The following is a 24,703-nucleotide window of genomic DNA, read 5'->3' on the forward strand; positions in this document are numbered from 1 at the left end:
GTTATGAAAATGTGCTTATAACCCCATCACGATTGGCTTTTTTCCTCTATAGAAGACGTTATTTTTCGCACTGCGACCTCACAGATCTTTAAAAATGTTCTCGCTCGCTTCGCTCGCTCGTCAATGCATAGTCAGACATCATACCCAACTGTACAATATGATGCTTAAGCAATATCTTGTATGATGTATGAAGAGAAACAAATAATGAAATCCTCCCTGATTATGTAATCACAATGTAGGGGTATATACCAATTAATGTCAAAAAAATTGTATATTTTCGCTTTGAGATTTCCCAATGTAGGTGCCCTTTTTTTTCCAGAAAGTGCCCTTTTTTGTTGGTGCCCCCCCCCCCCCCACTTTGGAAATCGCTCGGCCGCCCCTGGGCACGGTCGAATTAGCCGTAACTCAGTTTAGATATAGTCCTTATTAGTCATAATCAGCTCTAATGACATCATTGTTGCGTATTTAGTGCGTCGAAGTATATCTCTGCAATCAAGCAAAAATTTGAGCTTGTTTAGTAATAGTTACCGGTAACAGTTATCATTTAAATAACAATCCTCTATCGAACAGCCTACCTAAGGGGCGCTGTGCCACTCTTAATCATGGTCATCATTATCACTAATATCGTCATCGTATTTATGAACATTATTGTTTTTGATTATTGCTAACACTGTTATGATCAGTATTTAAGAGCCCATTTGTGCTAGCAATATTAAAGGCATTGTTCTCAATTGCATCTCTCTTCTCTCTTGTTCTGTCCCTCTTTTTTTTGGGGGGGGGGGGGGTCTGTCTCTACATCTATCTATCTCTATGCTCTTTCACCCCCTCTCTCTCTTGCCTCCCTCCCTCTCTCTTATTCTCTTGCTCTGTCTCCCTCTGCCCTACATAATTTAAACCGTGACAAGTTTTTTTAATGTTTTTTTCTACTGTAACTTATTACTAAATTTATAAATCCACTGTTTTTAAACGATACAATGTAAACCAAGTATTGTTATGTTCAGACTTTTTATTATATTTGAATAAAACAGAAATAATGGTTATATCACTTTGTTAAAAAAAAATACACAAATGAATACCGGTAGATTACAATCAACATATACACTATTACAGTTACAATTGTCAATATATTCATAACCTTATTACGATCGTATTTACATGCATTGAGATTTCACAAGATTAAAGCCCCTCTAAAGTGTTGGGAGTTCAAATTTGCCATTATTTTATGGCAAAGTTTCTCTTAAAATTGTTCAGTGATGTAAAACATGATGTCATTTAACACATTATGTAACAAACTCATATTGTTTCATAATTTTTTTTTTTTTACAAAATCAATAATAAATCTATAACAAAATTGTACAGATGCAAGTTTATACAAATGCATTAATGTTATTTTTTATAAAAATAAAAAAATCAATTCAAAGCAGTTGACCACTAAAAAAAAAAAAGGCATGCAAAAGATGTGCGATTTCTTACACAATTGTTACCTAATCTGCAGTTGCAATTGCAATTAGATATATAAAATTTAAGTTTAATAAATGGTCCCGCAAAAAATATTTCTTTTTCTTGTATCATTGAAATAAATTTGAACTACAAGTATCACTTTGTTCAGTATAAAATAAACATCCCTCAATCAATTCGAGATATTATATTTTAATTTTAATTTTTTACACTGTTTCTTAATTTTAATATACCCTGTATAAAGAAATATTTCAACAATTAAATGATTATTAACCATAATAATCATAACAAACCAATAATAAAGTGATACAATGCATGATTTTATAAGTTAATATATGTCTCATTTTAAGGCCAAAAAAGAAAAGGTTAGATTCCACAATTTTAAGTGGTTGAAAAGACGCCTCAAAAAGACGAAAAACATTGCAAGTCAAAATTGTAATTACCACATTTTTTTACATTAAAAAAAAAATGTGACCCAACCCGCTGCCGTTTGAATCATTTCCAACGCAGTCTCTGGAGACCCGACGCCTTTGGCGGCGAAGCTCCCTGGAGTTAATGTTATGTACGTTATTACCCCTCCGCCCCCCCCCCCCCCCTGTAAAAAAAAAAAAAAAATGCAGTCAGTTTCAATAGTGTAGTCTAAAAACTTTTTTTCTCCATAATTGAATATAAAAACACTGCTAACATTTAAATTTCACAGTTCGGACATACGTGACATATTATCAAAATTGCAATTTCAACTTTGAATTGTAAATTTCGACATAATAATATCTGATCAAACTAGATGGAATTCGACTGCGCGCAGTCGAAAATGATGCCTCCGTCATAGAGCAATTTTACAAACCAAAACAGAAGACATTTTTCGAATTCAAGTTCAATTGTAATCCATTAACAGGTTCTCAGAATATCGTGATTACAAGCAATTTCTCATATACATATATGACCCTTTGATCTTTGACCTCATGACCCTAAAATCTACTCAGTTCATTGGCTCTGCAAGATGTCCTGAGTTAATAGTAATCCATCTGTCAGTTCTAATGAGAATGTGTTCACAAGCTATTTTTGCATACATAATGAGCCCATGACCTTTGACCTTTGATCTTATGAACCAAAAATCTACTCAGTTCATTGGCTCTGCAAGTAACGTACATGACCTAATTTTGGCAGGAATCCATCAATCGGTTCTTGAGAACGCGATCACGAGCTGTTTTTGCATACATAATGTGCGTTGTGGCCTTTGACCTTTGACCTCGTGACCCCAAAATCTAATCAGTTCATCTGCTCTGCAAGTAACATACATGACCTAAGTTTAGCAGCAATCCATCAATCGGTTCTTGAGATAACGCAATCATGAGCTGTTTTTGCATACATAATGTGCGCTGTAGCCTTTGACCTTTGACCTCGTGACCCCAAAATCTAATCACTTCATCGGTTCTGCAAGTAACATACATGACCTAAGTTTGGCAGCAATCCATTACTCGGTTCTTGAGATAACGCGATCACGAGCTGTTTTTGCATACATAATGAGCCCTGTGACCTTTGACCTTTAACCTCATGACCCCAAAATCTAATCAGTTCTTTGACTCTGCAAGATACATACATGACCAAAGTTTGGCAGGAATCCATCAATCGGTTCTTCAGATAACGCGATCACGAGCTGTTTTTGCATACATAATGAGCCCTGTGACCTTTGACCTTTGACCTCGTAACCCCAAAATCTATTCAGTTCATCGGCTCTGCAAGATACATACATGACCAAAGTTTGGCAGGAATCCATCAATCGGTTCTTCAGATAACGCGATCACGAGAACGGGACGTACGTACGTACAGACGTACGTACGTACAGACGTACGTACAGACGGACGGACGGACAACCCGAAAACATAATGCCTCCGGCTACTTCGTAACGGAGGCATAAAAACAAAAGGCACATTGCCTATAGCCCATCGGGCAGGCTATAACATACCAAAGTTTGGTATAAAATAGAGCAAGAATAAGCGAGATACTGTTCAAAGAACAATGTCATGTACTGTACATTCATGATGTAAACGAAATTCACCTTCTATAAGCATTGCACGTAAATTAAGAAACTTCTGACATGTCGCCTTTAGTCGCAATTTTCACTATGATGTCTTCATCAAAATGACAAAAAGTGGATATTGACCACGTAGAAAATTATCTTGGCTACAACATATCAAAAATTGGTTGAAAAACAATCAATATTTACAGAGATACAGTAATTACAAACAACTATACAGTGCGTCCCAGAAAAAACGAAACCGAGAATCATTGACGTTTTATCACAACTTAATCACAATTATAATGAATAAATGACATATATTTGTAAAGCTTAGCAACTCATATAATGCATATTTCACGCATGAGTGATTAAAATCAATTTGAAAAAAGAGAACAAAAAGTCATTTGCCGCACGGTATCTAAATTTGAAAGAGAAAATCAGCTTTTGCCCTTTCATATGACACCTCAATCATGAAAAATAGGCAAGGAATAATTTTTTTGCTTAAAGTGATGCTTAAATTAAAATAATTGGATTAAACAAATTCGTTTTCACTGGCTGCCTGCTGTAACAACCCCCCCCCCCACCCCCCTCAAAAAAAAAAAAAAAAAGCAGTCAGTTTCAATAGTGTAGTCTAAAAACTTTTTTTTTCTCCATAGTTGAATATAAAAACACTGCTAACATTTAAATTTCACAGTTCGGACATACGTGACATATTATCAAAATTGCAATTTCAACTTTGAATTGTAAATTTCGACATAATAATATCTGATCAAAAAACAAAAGGCACATTGCCTATAGCCCATCGGGCAGGCTACAACATACCAAAGTTTGGTATAAAATAGCGCAAGAATAAGCGAGATACTGTTCAAAGAACAATGTCATGTACTGTACATTCATGATGTAAACGAAATTCACCTTCTATAAGCATTGCACGTAAATTAAGAAACTTCTGACATGTCGCCTTTAGTCGCAATTTTCACTATGATGTCTTCATCAAAATGATAAAAAGTGGATATTGACCATGTAAAAAATTATCTTGGCTACAACATATCAAAAATTGGTTGAAAAACAATCAATATTTACAGAGATACAGTAATTACAAACAACTATACAGTGCGTCCCAGAAAAAACGAAACCGAGAATCATTGACGTTTTATCACAACTTAATCACAATTATAATGAATAAATGACATATATTTGTAAAGCTTAGCAACTCATATAATGCATATTTCACGCATGAGTGATTAAAATCAATTTGAAAAAAGAGAACAAAAAGTCATTTGCCGCACGGTATCTAAATTTGAAAGAGAAAATCAGCTTTTGCCTTTTCATATGACACCTCAATCATGAAAAATAGGCAAGGAATAATTTTTTTGCTTAAAGTGATGCTTAAATTAAAATAATTTGATTAAACAAATTCGTTTTCACTGGCTGCCTGCTATAACAAACAAAATTGACAAAAGACTTACTCCGTTTTGTTGACAATCAGACATGGGCGAAAGACTTCCTGCATGGCTGGTTGTCAACGAAACGGAGCTTGTCTTTTGTCAATTCTGCTTGTTGCTACAACAGGCAGCCAGTGAAAACTGACTTCTTAAATCAAATTTTAAAACTTTAAACAAAACTTTGCTCTTTTTTCCTGATTGAGGTGTCACATAAAAGGGCAAAAACTGAACTTTCTAAAAATATTTTCTCTTTTGAAATTTAGATACCATACGCCAAACGACCTTTTGGTTCCCTCTCTTCAAATTGATTTTAATCACTCATGCGTAAAATATGCATCATATGAGTTGCATCAAATAAAAGAGGCTCTAAGCTTTACAAATATGTCATTTATTAGTTATAATTGTGATTAAGTTATGATAAACATCAATAATTTTTCGGATTCTTTTTTTTGTGGGACGCACTATATAACGAAATATAAAAAAAACATATTACAACTTTTCTATCTCAACAGCAATCCCATCTGTCCCAATTTTATACCTTATTGGAAATCCAAGGAGGGAGGATACGAGATTTTCGTCCATGCCGTCTGCGATCTTGATGCAATTTCCATTTTTCATCATGATACGCATGGGTACGCTGTATAAAAAGAAAATGAAAATACAATTAACATATATTTAAAAACCTAATAAGGGCCATTTATACACATATTTCACAACTCAATGTCTTTATAAAGCCTTGATATATATATATATATATATATATATATAAAAAATGGGACTTTAGTTAAAAAATGGGGCCCTACAGTTTGTCTAAATTTAGAGCCTGGAATTTCAACATGTGCATGAATTCAAAATAATTACTAAGCCTACACGAAACTACATTGTTAAGATGAGAGATAGTAGTGCTAAGGTAGTGACTTCAATACTAGATGTACAATTAAAAATAATATGAAAATTTGAGTGAAAACGGAAACGGATAGTGATTCTTGACAATTTTATATATTTTGATGCCTTTGTGGATGTATTATAAGCACTAGAAAATTTAGCCCCTAAAACACTAATGCTTACAAAAAAAATTGAATATAAAAATTTACCGGTGCTCCTGGTAAATTGATAAATTTCAATTAGCGTCTATGCCCGAAACATGGTAGATGCGACCATGAAAACCTCAAAATATGTAGTTGTGATATATAATTTCCAACCAGGATTAGCTAAAATCGGTTGATTTTAGTCAAGAAACATTGTTTTATAGCTTAATGAATATCTTGACCTCGAGAGAGAGCTATACAACATCAAAAGTTTATTATTTACAATTTCATAACTTTAGACTCGATTTCAACCGCAACAACGATTAACTGAATATTGTAAGATCGCATATGCTTCCAATATGTTAATTTGAACCAAATTCATGACCCCATATTAAAACTTTGTATTACCTTTAATATAATTATTTCAAGTTGTTAACATTATATAGGAAAAAGGACACTATGGCGGCCATTAAAACAAAAGAATACAACAGATCACAAAAGCAGAATTTGAAAAACACAATATCATTTTCTCCACCCAGGCGCGTAAGCAGGGGGGGTTTGAGGGTCGACCCCCTCCCCCCCCCCCCTCAATATTTTGTATGTGTGCGATTTTGAGGAAAACCCTCCCCTCAAATTTGTTTTAATAAAAAAATATTAAAAAGGTGATCTTACCACCCCCCCCCCCCTCCCTAACTAAACAAAATATCAGTCGGCCAAATTTTCAAATTTCTTGGACCCCTCAAAAATGTGCTCTTAATTTATTTCACTTAACCCAAACCGAGTCATATTTCAAGCCAAGATATGCATCTTTCATTTTATATACCTTTAATTTCTTAATTATAATAAAGTTGATGTCGAAATTGAACAAAAGTGTTACAATTGTCCTCGGTCTCCCCTACTAAATTTGATGCTTTTCATCACAAAATGCACAATTACCCCTAAAATTAACGCTACGATTATACCGGGTTCTATTGTAATCCAACTACATGTACATGTACCAGTTATAACAACAAAAATCTAAATATAAAAACATTTACGCACATCAAAAAACAAACAAAACGGCAATGATCATTCTAAAAGCTAGGAACGGATTCGGCATTTACGCAATTCTTCTTAATTATACACAATTGCCGGAGCTACATGTAAGAGAGTATACAAAAATCTAAACCAATTTAGTCTCACTATGCAAATGGAAAAAAAAAAAGACTTTTTACACCTACACCTGTACACATGTGTACATGCACTACAATAAAAACATAAAATACACATAACAAATAACCACCAAAAAGTACAAACCTTGTTTTTCTCACGCCAATCACCTCTCCCTCTACCCATTTTTCTTTCACCATCTACATAAATGCAAAAATAAAACAAAAAAAGACAAAGAAATATCAATACAAACATATTGTGACAAAACAGTAGTACACATAACATATTTCATTCAAAGTACCAAAGAGTTTTAAGAGATGGGAGTCATATCTAATTCATTCCCTTTGAACCATCTTCGATGCCGCCAAAAAAAAATATGTCGGGCATGTACTTAACTGATGATTCCTGCCTATCTGTAAACTAAAGGGTTACTTTTAAAAATTGACAGTTTGACTAGATTACAAAAAAAAAAATTATGAGTAAAATGATGTCTTAAAATGAGAAATAAAAGTAAATTAAATATGACACTCTCACAAGCTACTGGGCTTTGAATTTGAAAAGATGCCACGTCGAACAAAATTGTTAAAACCTAGAAAAAAATTAAATAATATTATTACAAAAAAAAAATGTAATCATAATGGTGTGAATCACTCGATAAATAAGAACGGACGCCACTTTCTATTCGATAACGGTTTTATTCAATCTGCACTCAAAGAGAAAATGCAGATAGAAAATCCGGTGTTAACATTGACATATTTACAGTAGTATTAAAAAAAATACTTATTCATAGAGTTACACACAAGATATTTCATTGAATGGTTCAATGTATTTCTTGCCAAAAATCCAATCAATATTAACTCTATGATGTTCACAACACAAGCACGTGCTCCAAGTCTGTTCATGTATCACCTTAATCCAATGTGCTAAAAGCATGTGCTTTGTTCATGTATCACCTTAATCCAATAACTTGTCACATACACCTATCAAAGTGACTTTCACAACTGACCTAAATAACAATGCGCAAAAACAAATTTGATTTTTTTTTTTTGTGCATTCAATCTACATGTACCTTGCTAAATAACTGTTGCTGTTTTTCAACTCAGCCAAAATGATAATTTATCAAACTTGTAAATCTCCTATTTTTTTATACAACTCAAAAAATGACCAAATTATTCTGGCGCTAGTGTTGTTAGGTATTCATTTTTTTTTGGCACTTTAATATCCATTCTTAGCAAAGAAATTTTAACCCAATAGTTTACTTATTTTAATCATAATCATTTATTGCATTTTCCACCTCAATTTGGATCACATTTGACATCAAGAAACCTCCGTTTAGAGCTTTGATGTCACCGTCGTCGCTCAGTACCAATCATCTCTATGCTATAGTCCTGCACCTCAAACTGAAGCTATCAGTCCAAAATTATGCAGACTTCTCGTATGGTGGTATCGTGCATGTTATGATACCACCATACAAGGTTTGAGGTGCAGGACTAGCATAGAGACGGTACTGGGTAGGCCTGTGGATCGGGGGCCGATCTTGAGCCGATCAGGAATGATCAGATAATAATTTCCAATTGCCGATCAATAAAAATGATCCAAAAAACATTGGCAGAATTTTTTTTTTTTTTTTTTTAATGACAAAAATTTTCAAGTTTTTGGCTATCAAAGGCTTTTACAAAATTCATAGCTGGGATTATTTTGTCATGTGAAGTTGTTGTAGACCATGTTTGTTATATCTAGTGACTTTTCATGACTTTGAAATACATAATATTGGTCTAAGATAAGAGGCAAAACATGCGGGCCACCATCTTGGATTATAATGCATGCCTACTTTATGAAAATTGAAAATTTTCGTCATTAAAAAAAATAAAAAAATAAACAAAAAATCAGCTGATTTTTGGTGTCGATCTTCAAGTCCGATACCGATCAAAGGTATGAGGGTGTCGCTCCGATCTTCCGATCCGATCAGAGCCCCAACTTACACGATTAGGCCAAATAAAAAAACCATGTTTAACATCCTTTTTTTTTTTATTATTTCAAAATGGCCGCTCAAAATAGCCGCTCGGTACATTTTCCCTGACAGTCTGACTATTTTTCAAGATGGCCGCCAACATTTTTTTTTTTTTTTAAATTTAAATCAGAAATTGATCTATTTTAGCAGTGTTTTTCATGTTTTTTTCTTTAAAAAAAAAAAATTAAAAATAAAAAAAATAGGAGGCGGCCCCCCCAAAAAAGCGGGAGGGGAAGCTAAACATGCATATTTTGTTACATGGCCTTAGTACTGAGCGACGACGTCGACATCGAAGCCCTAAACGGAGGTTTCCCGATGTCGGATGTGATCCAAATTCAGGTGAAAAATGCAATAGGTCTATACGATTATGATTGAAATTAATAAAAAATTGTGCTAAAATTCATTTGCTAAAAAATTAAAATGGATATTAAACTGCTAAAAAAAATAGATACGAAACTACACTAGCGCCATTATTCTTTAAAAATTTGCATACATTTTATGCGCACTCATTAAGTGTTTTCTGCTATGGACTTGAATTCTATACAAATAAATAGCATGGCATTCTATTATTTGCCAAGACTAGACCTAGAATCTAAATGTTTTAATTTATACACTTGCATATAAACCTCTAGATCTAGATAGTCTATAGAGTCTATTTAAAATTGCTTTTTATTTATACATACACGTTTACTTTCTCCAAATAAACCAATTTCTCTCTCATATGAGCAACCAAAATTCAATAGACAATGCATGCAGTATTTTTACAAACCAAATAATATATCAGGTCCTTAAGACACTTCATTTTGTAAATGACCCTAATAACAGTGACCTACTTTTTGCAAGCCTGATTTCATTAGATGGTGAAATCAACTCTTACTTGAATCTTGGATTCTTTTCCTCCTTAATACTTCCTCATGCTACTCTCAAAACCAATCTTGGTTTTCTTGATTTTTAAGTAAATAAACTATGGTCTAATCAAATACCTCACTCCATTTACACTCACTTCTACATATATCTACAATACTTTGTGTCTCTGCGTTAAATTCAATTTCCACTAAATTTACGCGTTTTAAAAAAAATAAACAACTAACATTTGACCGATAGACGCGTTAAACTTAAAGATAAACTTGAGTTCTAGATCCTAGTGGTAAAAAAAGAAAATGAATTCTCACAGAATCTAACGAAACTTACACTGAATGTTCAAAATTACAAATAAATGTCATGTGCCAAACAATTTTGGAAGAAAATGTATACTGGCTGAGTAATGAGCATAGAAAGATTAAAAAAAATCAGGGTAGTACTTTGTACCCAAAATCGTTTGGCAAATTTCAATTTGTAATCTGGAATATTCAGTTTAAGTTTCATTTGATTCTGTGAGAATTGATTTTCTTTTTTAAAACCAAAAGTCAAGTAGATCTAGATCTAGACCTATATCTTTAATATATTAATTAAACAGGCATCGTAAAAGGGCTTGTATTGAAGGAGGAACACATTGGAACATCGATAATATATATAGGGGTCCTACTAGATCTAGTACTACTAGCCCCGACCATGCCGACACCATGTGTGTTGTCCCATATACATCTTTCTGTGTAAGTGATTGTTACTTTACCAAGACTCTGCCAAATTTATGATGAGTTTGATGACTCCAAAACCTTGCATTACACACCATTACTTACATGCTATATGATCAACTTTTCTGATCCATTCCACACCTTTTCTTTCACAATGCAATCGCATTACCAGAACTCAGTTTATCTTTAAATCTCAACAGCGCGCACACTGACCTCTTTGAAGCTGAGTGTATGTGTACACAAACGTACCAAATTAATCCGACACATAGTCTCATAGACACAAAATCTTGCACAGTTTATATCTCAACATTGAATTAATCTACACATTTTTATCCTTTACTAAACAAGTATTGAGTATTTCATGATATAAACTTACTCTATGGGCGGCGTTAAACTCAACGTAAAAAGACAAATTCGGAGACTTTTTGTCCCACTCGCACTGATTTTCTCTCGAAAAAACGTTCTGTCTACTAACTCATGTTACGGTGTCTTCAAGTTTCAAACATTTAACAAAAAATCTTTAAAAAATGATTAAAGAAACTATTGTTTCAAAATGTGCTTTAAATAATTGTTTACAACTCATTTTTAAACCAATGAACATTAAAGGAAAATCTAACCCAAATAGAGTACTAATCTAATACAAAGCACAAAAGCAAACTGATGAAAGTTGAATATAAAAAAGTTATGAATTTTTAAAAGTAGTAATCACTATACCTATGAGCACTTCAAATTGGCTGAACCAGTAATGCCAATGTGATATAGTGTCGGCTACTTTTCCATCTGTTCCAACATATAAATGACTAAATTTGTATTTTTTTCGAAAATTCATTGCTCAGGAGGGTTTTTTTTTTTAAAGGACCTATAAATACTATGCTATCTATAATTTTGAGTAGTGTTCCAAGGGAAAACAAACATACGAAAAAAACAAAAATTAATGGTATTTTTGTACACGACAAATGAGAGACTGATCCACGTCCTACGTCACAATCCACTGACCGAACTACCAATTTGAGATTTGCATAGACTGAGTAATCTCATATTTCAAACATTCATAACTTCCTTACTATTGGTCGATTCATTTCAAACTTTTGCCATTTTGTTTGTGTTATTTCAGTTCTGCTTTTATACACATAAACTTATTACAAGGGTTGGATTAATTGCCCTTCAGTTTAAAACACAAACAAAATCAATGACTAATCATGAAAAGTTCAAAACAAACCTACAAAATCACAACTAAAGTGGCATCTGATTTAACGATGCGATCATTCAATTTCGAGCAAAGTTGAATAATCACCGAGATCATTTTGTGTCTACGTGTCGGATTAATTTGGTACGTGTGTAGACATATCAAACTGTGCAACTCAACATAAAAACAAAAAAAACATTCAAAAAGCTATCTAGTTCATTCAATTTGATTGTATAAACATGCAATTCATGATTTTCCCACATCAGCGTGCAAAAAGCGCGTTCAAATTAAAAAAGCAAGTAAATTCATTCAAATTAGCGCCTGCATTGCCATAATAAACATTAATGTATTCAAATTCACAAATAGACAAATTAAACGTCTATCCAGCTGGCGCAAAATTGGTCATTAAATTAAATGGATTTTTCTCTGAATTAAATAAAATTCAAAAGAAATGATAAAACGAAATTGAAAGCTCAAAAAATGAAAATGAACCATGAGAGCAGAGAGTTGACAAATATCATTGAAACTTAAACGCCTATGTATGAACTCGAAATGCAACTCTGATAAAATTGGGCGGGAAAACCTATAGTAAAACAAAATTACCTCAATTTTCGTGGACACCGACCCCTGCAGACCATTGGCGTCTCTAATGACGGCCGTCACCAGGACAGACAGTCCTTCTGCTACATCCTGAGAAGCGCTCTCGCCCCATAGGGTTATTGGTATCGATTGAGTATCGTCATCACCCAGCTGTCTCAACGTTATTACCCGCCTTTTGTAACTTCCACTCTCCACAAGTTGGCCTACCTGCAAAACACCATAAACAAGTACATCACGTATTTAATTCGAAAAATACAAAAACATTTGAAAATAACAATAGTGTGTTTTTGTATAGCACTCATGTCCGTCACACTTGGCACTTCTGGTTTTCCCCAGTATAATGTATAATGCATTACACTATACACTCAAATCGTAATATGATATCATTTATAATGTTTATATAAATAAATATCTTTTTTAATGTTTCATAAAATCCTCACAATTTGAAAAAACTTCTTTTACGATTCAAAATCACTAAGTTAAACAAAAAATCGTCACAATTGTTACATTTTACAACAGCAAAATACATACCTCGATCACATCACCTTCAACTGTCATTCTTCTTTTTGGGGCGCTCCCCCGAGCCTCAGAGACAGAAACACTTTTCGGCCTGATAAAGCTGTCCACTGCTTCCTTGTTTACGTCGAAATCGACGACTTCAGAAAACACCTAAAAATACAATTTATATCAATAAAATACAATTTATAACTATTTAAAGATTGTGATACATAGCCACTTCTCTACAACAATACCACTATAAACCATTTTTTTAAAGGCCCCAAGTATAAACATATTTACCTTAATATAAATACCATCCTTCATAATGAAACTGCAAATTAATAAAGCCATACTTTCAACAAAAAACAACAAAAAATCAACAAATATTTAAGCTACTAAATCATATTGATAATTTATACTACCGTTTAACCATTACAGATTTAAAATTAAATATAAATTATTTTTAGCCAAAAATTGATTAGGCTAAATGGAATGGATATAGTTTTACCATACCTCTAATGGTTATCGAAGACAAAATATTACTTTTTTCAAATAATTTTGTTAATGATATTATTGCTTTATTTAGTCAAGCAAATGTATCTAGTACAGGCCTATTAAAAGCCCTTCAATGAATAAAACAAATTATAATTCACAATTTAGTCAACCATTGATTAGGCAAAAAAAAAAAAAAAAACATGTTTAGCGTCCTGTTTTTTCAAAAAATAGAAAGGAGGCCCTTTTTTTTTTTTTTTTTTTTTCTTTTCAAAATGACCGCTCGGTACATTTTCCCTAACAGTCGGGCTACTTTTCAAGATGGCCGCCGACATTTTTTTTTTTTTTTTTTTTTTTTTTTTTTAATCAGAAATAGATCAATTTTAGCAGTATTTTTCATGTTTTTTTCTTTATTTTTTTTGATTAAAAAAATAAAAATAAATAAATAAAAAAAAAAAACATGAAAAAAAAAAAAAAGTTTCAAAAAAAATAAAATAGGAGGCGGCCCCCAAAAAGGAAACGGGCGGGGACGCTAAACATGTATATATTTTTTTAATGGCCTTAGGCTAAATAAATGATCATATATTGTCAAGTGGACGCTTACTCAACACAAAAATCCATACATAGACACCAAAAAGTTCCAAACTTTCACTTACCGTCGCATTTGCTAGCAAACGGAGACTGGGGCCTCCCTTACCCACCACGTGCGTTATGATGATTTTGTCACCGGCCTTCAATTTGACGAGGTCCACAGCCGCTTCGCTCGTTACCTCATTAACAAAACACCCCTTAATTACACCTTCTCTACCACTTTCGATGACATTTCCAAAAAGGTATTGGCGACCACTCGGCGCCTTCACTTTTCTCAGTTCAAAACCTTCTACAATCATCAATTCAACTGAGGAGTGTTTAGTCGACATCTTGTTATCCTTAAAGGAATAGTTGAGTGTTGGTCAATACTCACATTAGCGAACGAAACTATGATCTAAACATAAAAAACATACAATAAATGTCTAAGAATGCATCATTGAAGATATAAATCCGAAATATTACATTAGAGTGAATTTATATGCAAAAAACCTGTTCGACTGCAAATGATTTTATTTATCAAAAATTTTACTTTCGAGGCGTGTTCAGTGTAATTGTATAGCGCCACCTCTCGGTCAAGCGGCAGCACACCGTGAATTTTCGCCAAGACGACGATCGGATATGGGCGTGCAAGTAATATCCGAACCATGTCTATAGCGCGCTGACTGATTTATATTGTACACATTATGGTATGCGAGGCCTGCACATAATTGCATGGTCTGTGGTACTGGTAGCGCTATTGTTTTTGAGCGCGATATGCGAATACTGTATGTGTATGTAGTGCGAGTACGCTCGACCTAGTAGTAGTGTATGTGTATGTATTGTACGTCGTATGACCCAGTTGATTACTTCTACAGTGTAAAGAAAGTGGCTTACTCTATCTATCAACCAATATGTGAGACAACGCAAGGGCAATTTTGTATTTCGTTTGTAGGAACAAAGCTGTGGAATGATCTCCCAGATGAAATTAGATTAAAAACATCGAGGTTATCTGTCCACCTACCTTCTATGTAAATGACGTGGGCCTTCGTTTTTCCTTTTATATTACTTGTCTTCCTTTTATATGTGAAGAGTTTCATTCCAAAAGGAGCCAAATCCACTTTGGGTACTTCTGAGTAAATTGCCTTTTTTATTTCTCCACTTTCCCTTTAGCCATGTATACCTTCATGTTGTTATATATGTTAAAGGTGTCACCCTGCATGGACCTGATTATCTGCCAATAATGATAAGAAAAAATCTTCCCTTCGGCTTTTCTGATGTTTACTAAATTTTTAGATTTTTTATTTTCGTGGATTTAGCTCCTTTTGGAATGAAACATGTTATTGTACCTAAAAAAATAAAAAATAAATCATATTTTCTCAATAAAGTCACTGAAATTTTATTCAAATTTAGCAGCAAACCTTTCCTTTTAAATAATAATAGTGAAATCACACATAAATATAACCTTTCGAAAAGAAAGTAAACAACATTATTACAGTTTCATTCCAAAAGGAGCTAAATCCATTCAATTCCAAAAGAAGCTAAATCCATGTTTCATTCAAAAAGGAATTACTAAATCCACATTTTTTGTTTGGCACATATCGCACGACAACCAAATGCCCTAAGATGTTGATACCCACTTTGATAGAAAAATAAGGTTTTACAAAATGGAAAAATACTAGAAGAGAAAAGGTAAGAAAGAGTAAAGACGGATTGAGGACGGTAAACCCCAAACAAGAGACTCCAAAGATCTACCCCAGAATCCTCTCACCGGCACCAGAGTTGCCTAGGCCAATGATGGCCGAGAAGATTGCGCAATGTACCGCGCCGGTCTGGCAGGAAGGTGCCAATTGCGGTGAGGGGTTTTCATGGACCAGTAGATCTGAGATTATATTATCCAAAAAAAAGAGATGAATATGAATTGACAAATAGTACCAAAAATAGAAGAAAAAAAAAGAAATAAAGTGAAAGGCGTAAATATTCTAAAAAAGAATGAAACGCCGATAATACCAAACAACAACAACAACAACACAAAATCTAAAAATTTGATAGAAATCAGAAATAACTGGTGGATTTTTTGTCTTATCATATGTTATAGGTCCAGAGCGACACCTTTAACATATATAACAACATGAAGGTACATGGCTAAAGGGAAAGTGGAGAAATAAAAAGAAATAAATTTAAAAAAATATTAAAAATTGTTGTATCAGTATACTATAATGAATAACAGTAGTGAATTAATTTAACATCTTACTTGATTCATACTTGTCCATAATGCAGTGTTTTTTAGTATTTTTATTTTGGTACTGCATGCAATTGTAAAGTTTAAAAAAAAAAGTGATTGTAACTTCTTGTAAATAAGTTGTGTTCTACAGTGCCTGTGTATTGCATGACCTACGTCAGTACGTGATAACTTGTAAATGTGTAAAGACATAAGATTTTAATATAATTATAGTAATGCTAAAATGAAGATACATAACATATTTTTATGGTGTACATTGAAAGCTTTATTCGGCCATAACTAACAGTTAAATTTACACAACATTATTCAGATGAATACAAATTATACTTGCTGTACTGAAGGCAATATTTAAACGTGATGTTGATTCCAACCATTGCATACAAACAGATCATGTGTATTAAAAAAGGCACATTTTTATTTAGCATCTATCGCTATGACAACTTTAACCGTCGTCATTAAGAAGGAGCAATATACTTTATTTGTATACCACCATGTCTTGTTACTTATTAGTTACTGCTTATTTATATACATCTTATCTTGTGTCTTTCATAAAAACTTGACATTCTCTATAGGCAATGTGTAGATAAGTTTACCAAAGAAAAGTATCTATAACAGTAATGTTTCTACGCGCTTGACAAATATACTATTACCCCGGTCATTTGATTCAGTGCTTGCCCGCACACAATGTTTTGACTAGTACGTGATCATACAAATTTTGCCGAGAAACTGCCTACTAATTGATATATTTGGTAAATTATTATATCTATTTGGACTTGATAGATATAACGCATGTGTCGCGCACTTGTGCGTAGTCCCATATACATCTTTCTGTGTACAGTGCTTGTAACTTTACCAAGACTGGGCCAATCTTTTTATCATTTCGATGATTCTAGAACCTTGCAGTACACACCAAGACTTATATGCTAGATGATCAACCTTTTCTGATCGATTCCACAACAATCCTTTCACAATGCAGTCGCATGACCATAACTGGTTTTATCTTTTAAGTTTCACATCTTACTTTATATATAAATGCTTTAAAAATTGTCTGAGTGATTCGTACGAGTATATATGTATACATACTCCATATCGATCTCAAATCCTGAATCACATCAGTTTCAGCACAAAATTAAGTATAGTTAGGTATATATGTCTTTCATCTTCCCTAATGCTCGACTATGAATATCACCTCAAGTGATTAACATCCAACATAAGGTTTTTCAAAAAAATAGCACAGACATTTCAAAACTGGTCATGTCCTATACGCACACAAAAGACAATTCTGCGTTGTGTGTACTGAGTTTCATATGAATCGATCAAACTACTTCCAATAGTTTGCTCACATACTTATTTTACACACTGCACATGCATTGAGTTTTATACTGTTATTATAATGCCTCATCAAAGATACCAAAACTATAAAATTGCTAAAACTTGGAAAGAATATGCTCCACAAGATTATTAAAACAAAATTGTATTCTTTGTGCAAAGCTTGGTTACCATGGAGGTACCTTAACAGACAGACACAACAAATGTGTCTTGCACACCCTCGGGTCAATCGGTATACCAAGTTTTATTACAATTTGCGTAAAAATTGGAAAAAATTTGACCCAGTTTTTTACAATAGACCAACAGAAAGACTCGCCTGCCCAACTGTATCCTTATTCCTTTATACACCCTTTCAAACTACAAAGTAGTTACAGGCAGCATATCTCTTGATGGTATAACCTTGAACCGCAATACTTTGGCGTTGAGCTGATTCACGTTCATTGATTCAAATGATGCATGAAACCAACTGTTTTGCTGTCTTGTGATCATTTCTCTTTTTCGCTTGCATTATTTTAGTCACATTGATTGCATTAAACAAAAAATGAAGACTATTTACAATAAGATATTCTACAAATCTTTCTTCTGTCCATGTTGATTTTCAACAGGTTCCGAAGTATAGTCTTTTTCATGATCGACTGTCACCTCAGTTACATGCACAGTCACTAAAACCAAACACATTGTTGACTCATGGTTTGACCTCTTGGCTGTAAATTTTATAATTACTACCGTAACTTCTTCAAGGAATATAGGTTGCCAAATAGATACAAATTGAAATATCCACCATTTCCACATGAGCAAGCACTGATTTTATCACAAATTATGAATTGTATAAATCACATAGAGCTTTTATACACTGATGTCACAATTTGTCTTTTATATTCCTACATTTCTTCCATTTGTAAACTTGCCAACCTCTTATTGTAATACAAGTGCCAAGCATGGTGGCTAATCTAGCAACAATAACAATTTATTTCTGGTACATGTATATCATGCGTTATGTGACTTTTTTTTTATACTGATAGATAACCACATCCCCATGATCCCCAGGGACACTCTAGTATCAAGTTTGGTGGTATTTTGTCAAAGGGTCTCTGACATATCAAGAATACATGCTCGTAATGCTAAGCCATGCAATCTTTCACCTCCGGACCACAAAATCATTAGCAACCAAATGAGTCCAAAATGTTAAGTTCCAACCAATCCTCAAGATAGCCTAAAAACATGCCACATGGACAAATTAAATCGAGGCGATTAAGAGTCTTGCATGCAATCATGCAATCATGCAACAATGAACCTCATTTGACCTTTGACCTACTTATGTGACCTTCAACTCCAGAATATCATGGAGGCCAATAAAGGGCATCTACATGTACCAATCAAGTATGGTTACAAACAGATGCAGGGTTGGAAAGTTAGCAACCCTAATTGATTTTTGCAGGTAAGATTTCACATTAGACTTCATTCAAATTTGTGTACAGTCACGGAGGATGGACGGAAGGACGCCATTTGGATCCCTTAGTCTCTGCTCGAAAAAAAGCAGTTCTCAAGTCAGACAATCCCAATTGTTCACTACAGAGGATTACATGGATTTCTCTAATCGGCCTAGTCTCCTGGCTAGGATCACATCAAGTTGTGGTGGAGGAAATGGTGCAAGCCTGGGCCTTGTGTGTCTAGGGTCATCAGGGAGCAGAACAGCCTTCGAGAACAGTGGTCCTTGGTCCTGTTCTCTGCGTTCCAGTATCGCACCGATGAGTCCTTGTACATACATGTAGGGGTAGGTCTTGGGGACCTTCTCCTTCCGGGCCACGTAGTTGTTGGCACGCTTTGACCATACTGCAACATATCTGTATCATAAAATAAAAGAACATGCAAAATGTAACAAGTTGCATTATATTGCACAATCATTCTTGTCAATTGGAAATGATTCATATCTCTTAAAGATAAACTTGAGTTCTGGTAAAAAAAGAAAATGAATTCTCACAGAATCTAACGAAACTTACACTGAATGTTCAAGATTACAAATAAATGTCATGTGCCAAACAATTTTGGAAGAAAATGTATACTGGCTGAGTAATGAGCATAGAAAGATAAGGAAATCAGGGTAGTACTAGCCCCGACAGGCCGACACCATGTGTGTTGTCCCATATACATCTTTCTGTGTAAGTGATTGTTACTTTACCAAAACTCTGCCAAATTTATGATGATTTTGATGACTCCAGAACCTTGCATTACACACCAAGTATATTATTACACTGAATCCAAGTCCGCATTTAGGGTCCAAAATCAGCAGCATGATTGACAAACCATCAGCTTACAGTCCGTCATCTACATAATTTAGATGTGCGTCGTGTACAGGGACAACTTCTTTAGATGACGTCATATTTTGGCGATTTAAAAGGGGCGTTCCCAGGAAGGACAATTAGATATTTAATAATTTCCCCAAAATTGATAAATTTCATGGGAAAGAACTGCCAATTCGGATTGCCCTGTCCAACTACACAGGGAAAACAAAAAATCATGTTTTTTTTTTTACTCCACCCACTTTGGATTGCCTTGTCCATCTAAAAAAAATGTACAAATAAAAATAGGAAAAACAAGAAAGAAAAGAAAACCTTTTTTTCTTTCTAATTTCCACTCACTTTGTATTGCCTTGTTCATCAATCTGGTCGGGCCTGTCCTTGTGTGCCATGTAGTCGATGACCGCAAGCAAATTCCTTGCCCGGTTTGCTGGGTAGCTGGATGGATAAGACAAACAATTGGTATTACCACTACCATGATGAATGAATAGTAAATGCTTTAGACAAATCTCAGACTCATTGGCCCGTAGTCACAAAGGAGGTTTGTAGGAGGTTTGTACAAACCATGGTTTGACGATGGTTTACATCTATGGAATGCTGTTCGCATACCGTAAATTGTAAATTAACATTGTTAACAAGTATGGAGTTTACATTCCTTCTCCATCAGTTTACAAATGGCATTCCATAGATGTAAACCTTGGCCAAACCATGGTTTGTACAAACCTCCTTTGTGAATACGAGCCATTCACTTCAGTTCTGGATTTGTGTTGTAAATTATTGACTCTTAATTAAAGGTAGTTACATTTCCCTGCTACAACCACTCCAACTTGACTTAACATCAGGTACCGACACAAGTACGATACAAAGTCTGCTGTTTCAAGACTCTGCATGCATCCAAAAGTGATTTCAGCATTTATATAGATGTCATTCATAATTTCTCATTAACTTTGCTATTTGCTTCAAAATATGATATTGTAACTGTAACCGTACTGTAATGATATGTTTCAACTTTTCCACAGACAATCTTACTTCAAACATACAAAATGATACTAAAAATACTTACTCAAAGGAATACCGCTTGGAAGCATACATCAGTATGTGGTTGTGGAAACACTCGAGCATGCTGGTGTGCCTAAGGAATTATGAAAACAAAATAAAAACTGATATAAATGATAGGGCATTTCATTATTTTCATACTACAAAATCAATATTGAAAATCCCATGTCATACACATGAGCAAATAAGATGCATTATCTTGACCTGCTGATATGTCCCAATTTTATAGGTCATAACCGAAAAAGAGCTCAATCTTGCAAACATGTACGTAATGAACGCATTCTCATTAAATTCCTCTCAATTTACAGAGCCTTTCGTACATGTATACAGAATCCTACCTGAAGCGAGCAAATCAGCAGAGTAGGCCAAGTTCTCCATGAATTTGCGGTCAAAGGTGACTTGTACTACCGTATTCACCTGCTAATTCCCCTACTGCTGCTTGGAATTTCTTCGCTGGGGATGGATTGTGTTGTCTGTTCTTCATATCTGTAAAAAGTGAAGAAATGAAAGTCATTCACAAAGTAAAAAACATTCAGATTTTAAATCACCAAAAGAAATTATTTTGAAGATGGCATTCTCTAATAATTATCACAGCTAGCCAGATTTGGAATTTGCATGACTAATAACTGATGCATTGGTTCTCTGTCATGTATGTGAAGTTGAGACACTCTTTGGTAGAGATAAATATAGATGAGACAGTCACATCTCAAGCAAGCTATAGTACAACCTTGTCGACTTTTAAAAAGAGCAGGATGTTTACCCGGTTGACTAGCCCTGCACGTCATCATTACGAAGAAAACTGCAGTTGTAACGAGGGACATTAAAGGTAGGGTCTATTACAAAGTTTTGGGAAATTTTGAAAATTGGGTGGATAGTGATTCTTTACAATTTTGATATATTTGGATGCCCCTGTGGAAGTATTATAAGCACTAGAAAATTTAGCTCCTAAAACACTTCTGCTTTCGAAAAAAATTGAATATAAAAATTTACCGGTGCTCCCGGTAAATTTTGATAAATTTAAAATAGCGCCTACGGTCGTACAACGGTAGCTGCTACCATAAAAATCCCGGAATATGTAGTTGTGATATATAATTTCAAAAAGGTAATAGCCAATCGGTCAATTGTAGCTTGTTGTATAGGTGAATTAATATATTGACCTTGAGAGAGAGTTATAGTATACCCCATAAAGAGATTATTATTTACAATTTCATCACTTTAGACTCGATTTCAACGCGACAACGTTCACTGAATATTGTAGGATCGCATATGCTTCCAATATTTTCATTTGAACCAAATTCATCCGGAGGTCTAGTGGAGCCAGACGTAGTCTCAGTGGAACAACCGACGATATAGAGACTGAAGCTTTCGGTCTACTGTAGACCTAGGGCTAGGCTAGACTATCAATATCATATGATTCATGAAATCTGAATTAAAAATCCAAGGCAAGAGATAACAAAACGTAATTTCTTAAATTTGCCGATTCCATGCATCAAGTCTCTAGACTAGATCAAATTAAAACGGTAGGCCTACCCAATGCAGTGGGGCGTATATCATTTCAACTTACCTCTCAGTGAGCTGGCATAGCCATAGGGTCTATGGCATCCTCTAGACTCGGCAACGAGAAGGCCGCCTGCAGCTCGCGAAGTTTCTCCGCCGTACCCTGGCCTTGTTCACAGCCACTCCCGCGCCTCCTCTGGGCCGGATGGTCGAGCTGCCATTGCTTGTTTCTCTCCTTCCTCTTACCGTCTTACTTAGTCTTATTCCGATTTAGCGTAGCCTTAGCACTAGCTGAGTCCGAGTCGGCCATCGTCCGTGACCTCGAGCTCCTTTTCCAATCTCGATCTCGTTATCGTATTTCAATCAAAGCTTGTCTGTAGCTGTCTAGCGTTCGATCGGCGCCGGTGATAATCTGATCTGAGCTGTGCGTGTTATACTTTACGTGAAAGCAGCGTATTGGAGAATTGATCAGCTGTACTGTATTACTAGCGCGCGGTCGGATACCCGCCTGCTAGCTACCTGTACTACGTACCAACGAACTCAAACACTCGTTGTAAATACGCTGGTTGTTTTGTTAAATGACATAGAGGGAGCTAAACACGTAAATTCAAAAAATAAACCGTCGAAAGTCAAAAGTGATGTCCGGACGTCAAACACTTTTATATAATGTTTTGAAAGCAAATTGCACAACAATTAGAGCATTTGATTTGGAATTATTATCATCTCCCATGTTTTTTTCGATGATCTTTCATATGGTACTGAAATAAACCAAATCTGTTTTGGAGGGGCACTTTGGAAATTACCAATACTCAACTATACCTTTAATGTCCTTGCTATCAAAATGTCACACATATGCATTTGTCAGACCCCTTATATACCCATGTCAAAGGTACGTAACATCTTTTACAATAGGCTTTCCCTACCTAGCAACACTAACCCATGCGCAGATAGTATTTACAAAATGGCTTGTTGTAATAGGCCATTTCGTAATGTAACCAAATTTAATGCATAAGTCTTTGTAAAGTTCCTCAATACAAACTGCTAAGTAGGCTTGACCTACCTAGCAACACTAGCACATGCGCAGATAATATTTACAAAATGGCTCGTTGTGATAGGTCATTTTCGTAATGTAACCACATTTAATGCATACGTCTTAATTTGTGAAGTGCCTCAACACAAACTATTTCATTCACCTGGTAACAATATTATTTGTCTGTGGTACGATTGTAAAACAGGCAAATGTTATTTGCATCGTTAATGAATGCTACTTATGTTGGGTCCGGCCCAGGAGCCCCGATGGAATGTAATTTGCAAAGGCAGCTCGAACAGGTGTGCGAACTAATTCTGCGACGGATACCAAGGCGTGGCATCATTATTAGTGCGTAATTCAATCATTCTAGCCTGAACTTTCAACGAGACAACTTTTATTTACAATAAAAGTGCGTTAGTTACATTAGTTGTTGCCATGTTGGACAAACTGCTCAGTAGGCTTGACCTACCTAGCAACACTAGCCCATGCGCAGATAGTATTTACAAAATGGCTTGTTGTAATTGGCCATTTTCGTAATGTAACCAAGTTTAATGCATAAGTCTTTAATTTGTAAAGTTCCTCAATACTAACTGCTAATAGGCTTGACCTACCTAGCAATACTAGCCCATGCGCAGATAGTATTTACAAAATGGCTTGTTGTAATTGGCCATTTTCGTAATGTAACCAAATTTAATACATAAGTCTTTGTAAAGTTCCTCAATACAAACTGCAAAGTAGGCTTGACCTACCTAGCAACACTAGCCCATGCGCAGATAGTATTTACGAAATGGCTTGTTGTAATAAGCCATTTTCGTAATGTAACCAAATTTAATGCATACGTCTTAATTTGTAAAGTGCCTCAATACAAACTATTTCATTCACCTGGTAAAAATATTATTTGTCTGCGGTACGATTGTAAAGCAGGCAAATGTTATTTGTATTGCTAAAGAATGCTACTTATGTTGGATCCGGGGCCGCGTGCCCCGATGAAATGTAATCTACATTTAGGCAGCTCGTACAGGTGTGCGAGCTAATTCTGCTACGGATACCAAAGCGTGGCATCAATTAGTGTGTAATTCAATCATTCTAGCCTGAACTTTCAACGAGACAATTTTTATTTACAAAAAAAAAGTGCGTTATAGTTACATTAGTTGTTGCCAGGTATAGGCGCGGATCCAGGATTTCTTAGGGGGGGGGGGGGAGGCCCAAATTTAAAATCATGCG

The 24,703-nt window shown here is 34.7% G+C and overlaps 2 protein-coding genes across 3 annotated transcripts; both read right to left on the bottom strand.

Annotated features, from left to right (window-relative positions):
- Positions 1-5,346: 5,346 nt before the first annotated feature.
- On the bottom strand, positions 5,347-14,389 carry LOC115923428. Its single transcript, XM_030983977.1, has 5 exons — positions 14,118-14,389; positions 13,003-13,140; positions 12,475-12,678; positions 7,248-7,300; positions 5,347-5,560 (listed from the first exon to the last, which is right to left on the bottom strand). The coding sequence occupies exons 1-5, from the start codon at positions 14,379-14,381 to the stop codon at positions 5,413-5,415; spliced, it is 807 nt and encodes a 268-aa protein (XP_030839837.1). The 5' UTR covers positions 14,382-14,389; the 3' UTR covers positions 5,347-5,412.
- Positions 14,390-17,557: 3,168 nt separating this feature from the next.
- Positions 17,558-22,895, bottom strand: LOC115923444. Of its 2 annotated transcripts, none has more exons than XM_030984111.1 (5): positions 22,517-22,895; positions 21,370-21,438; positions 20,960-21,028; positions 20,239-20,334; positions 17,558-19,443 (listed from the first exon to the last, which is right to left on the bottom strand). In XM_030984111.1, the coding sequence occupies exons 3-5, from the start codon at positions 21,016-21,018 to the stop codon at positions 19,179-19,181; spliced, it is 420 nt and encodes a 139-aa protein (XP_030839971.1). In that variant the 5' UTR covers positions 21,019-21,028; positions 21,370-21,438; positions 22,517-22,895; the 3' UTR covers positions 17,558-19,178. The 2 variants fall into 2 exon arrangements, with proteins under 2 accessions (XP_030839971.1, XP_030839924.1); XM_030984064.1 differs by having other exon boundaries at positions 21,291-21,438.
- Positions 22,896-24,703: the final 1,808 nt, after the last annotated feature.

Source organism: Strongylocentrotus purpuratus, unplaced genomic scaffold (assembly GCF_000002235.5).
Source record: "Strongylocentrotus purpuratus isolate Spur 01 unplaced genomic scaffold, Spur_5.0 spur5_contig_30, whole genome shotgun sequence".
In the NCBI taxonomy this organism is placed as follows: domain Eukaryota; kingdom Metazoa; phylum Echinodermata; class Echinoidea; order Camarodonta; family Strongylocentrotidae; genus Strongylocentrotus; species Strongylocentrotus purpuratus.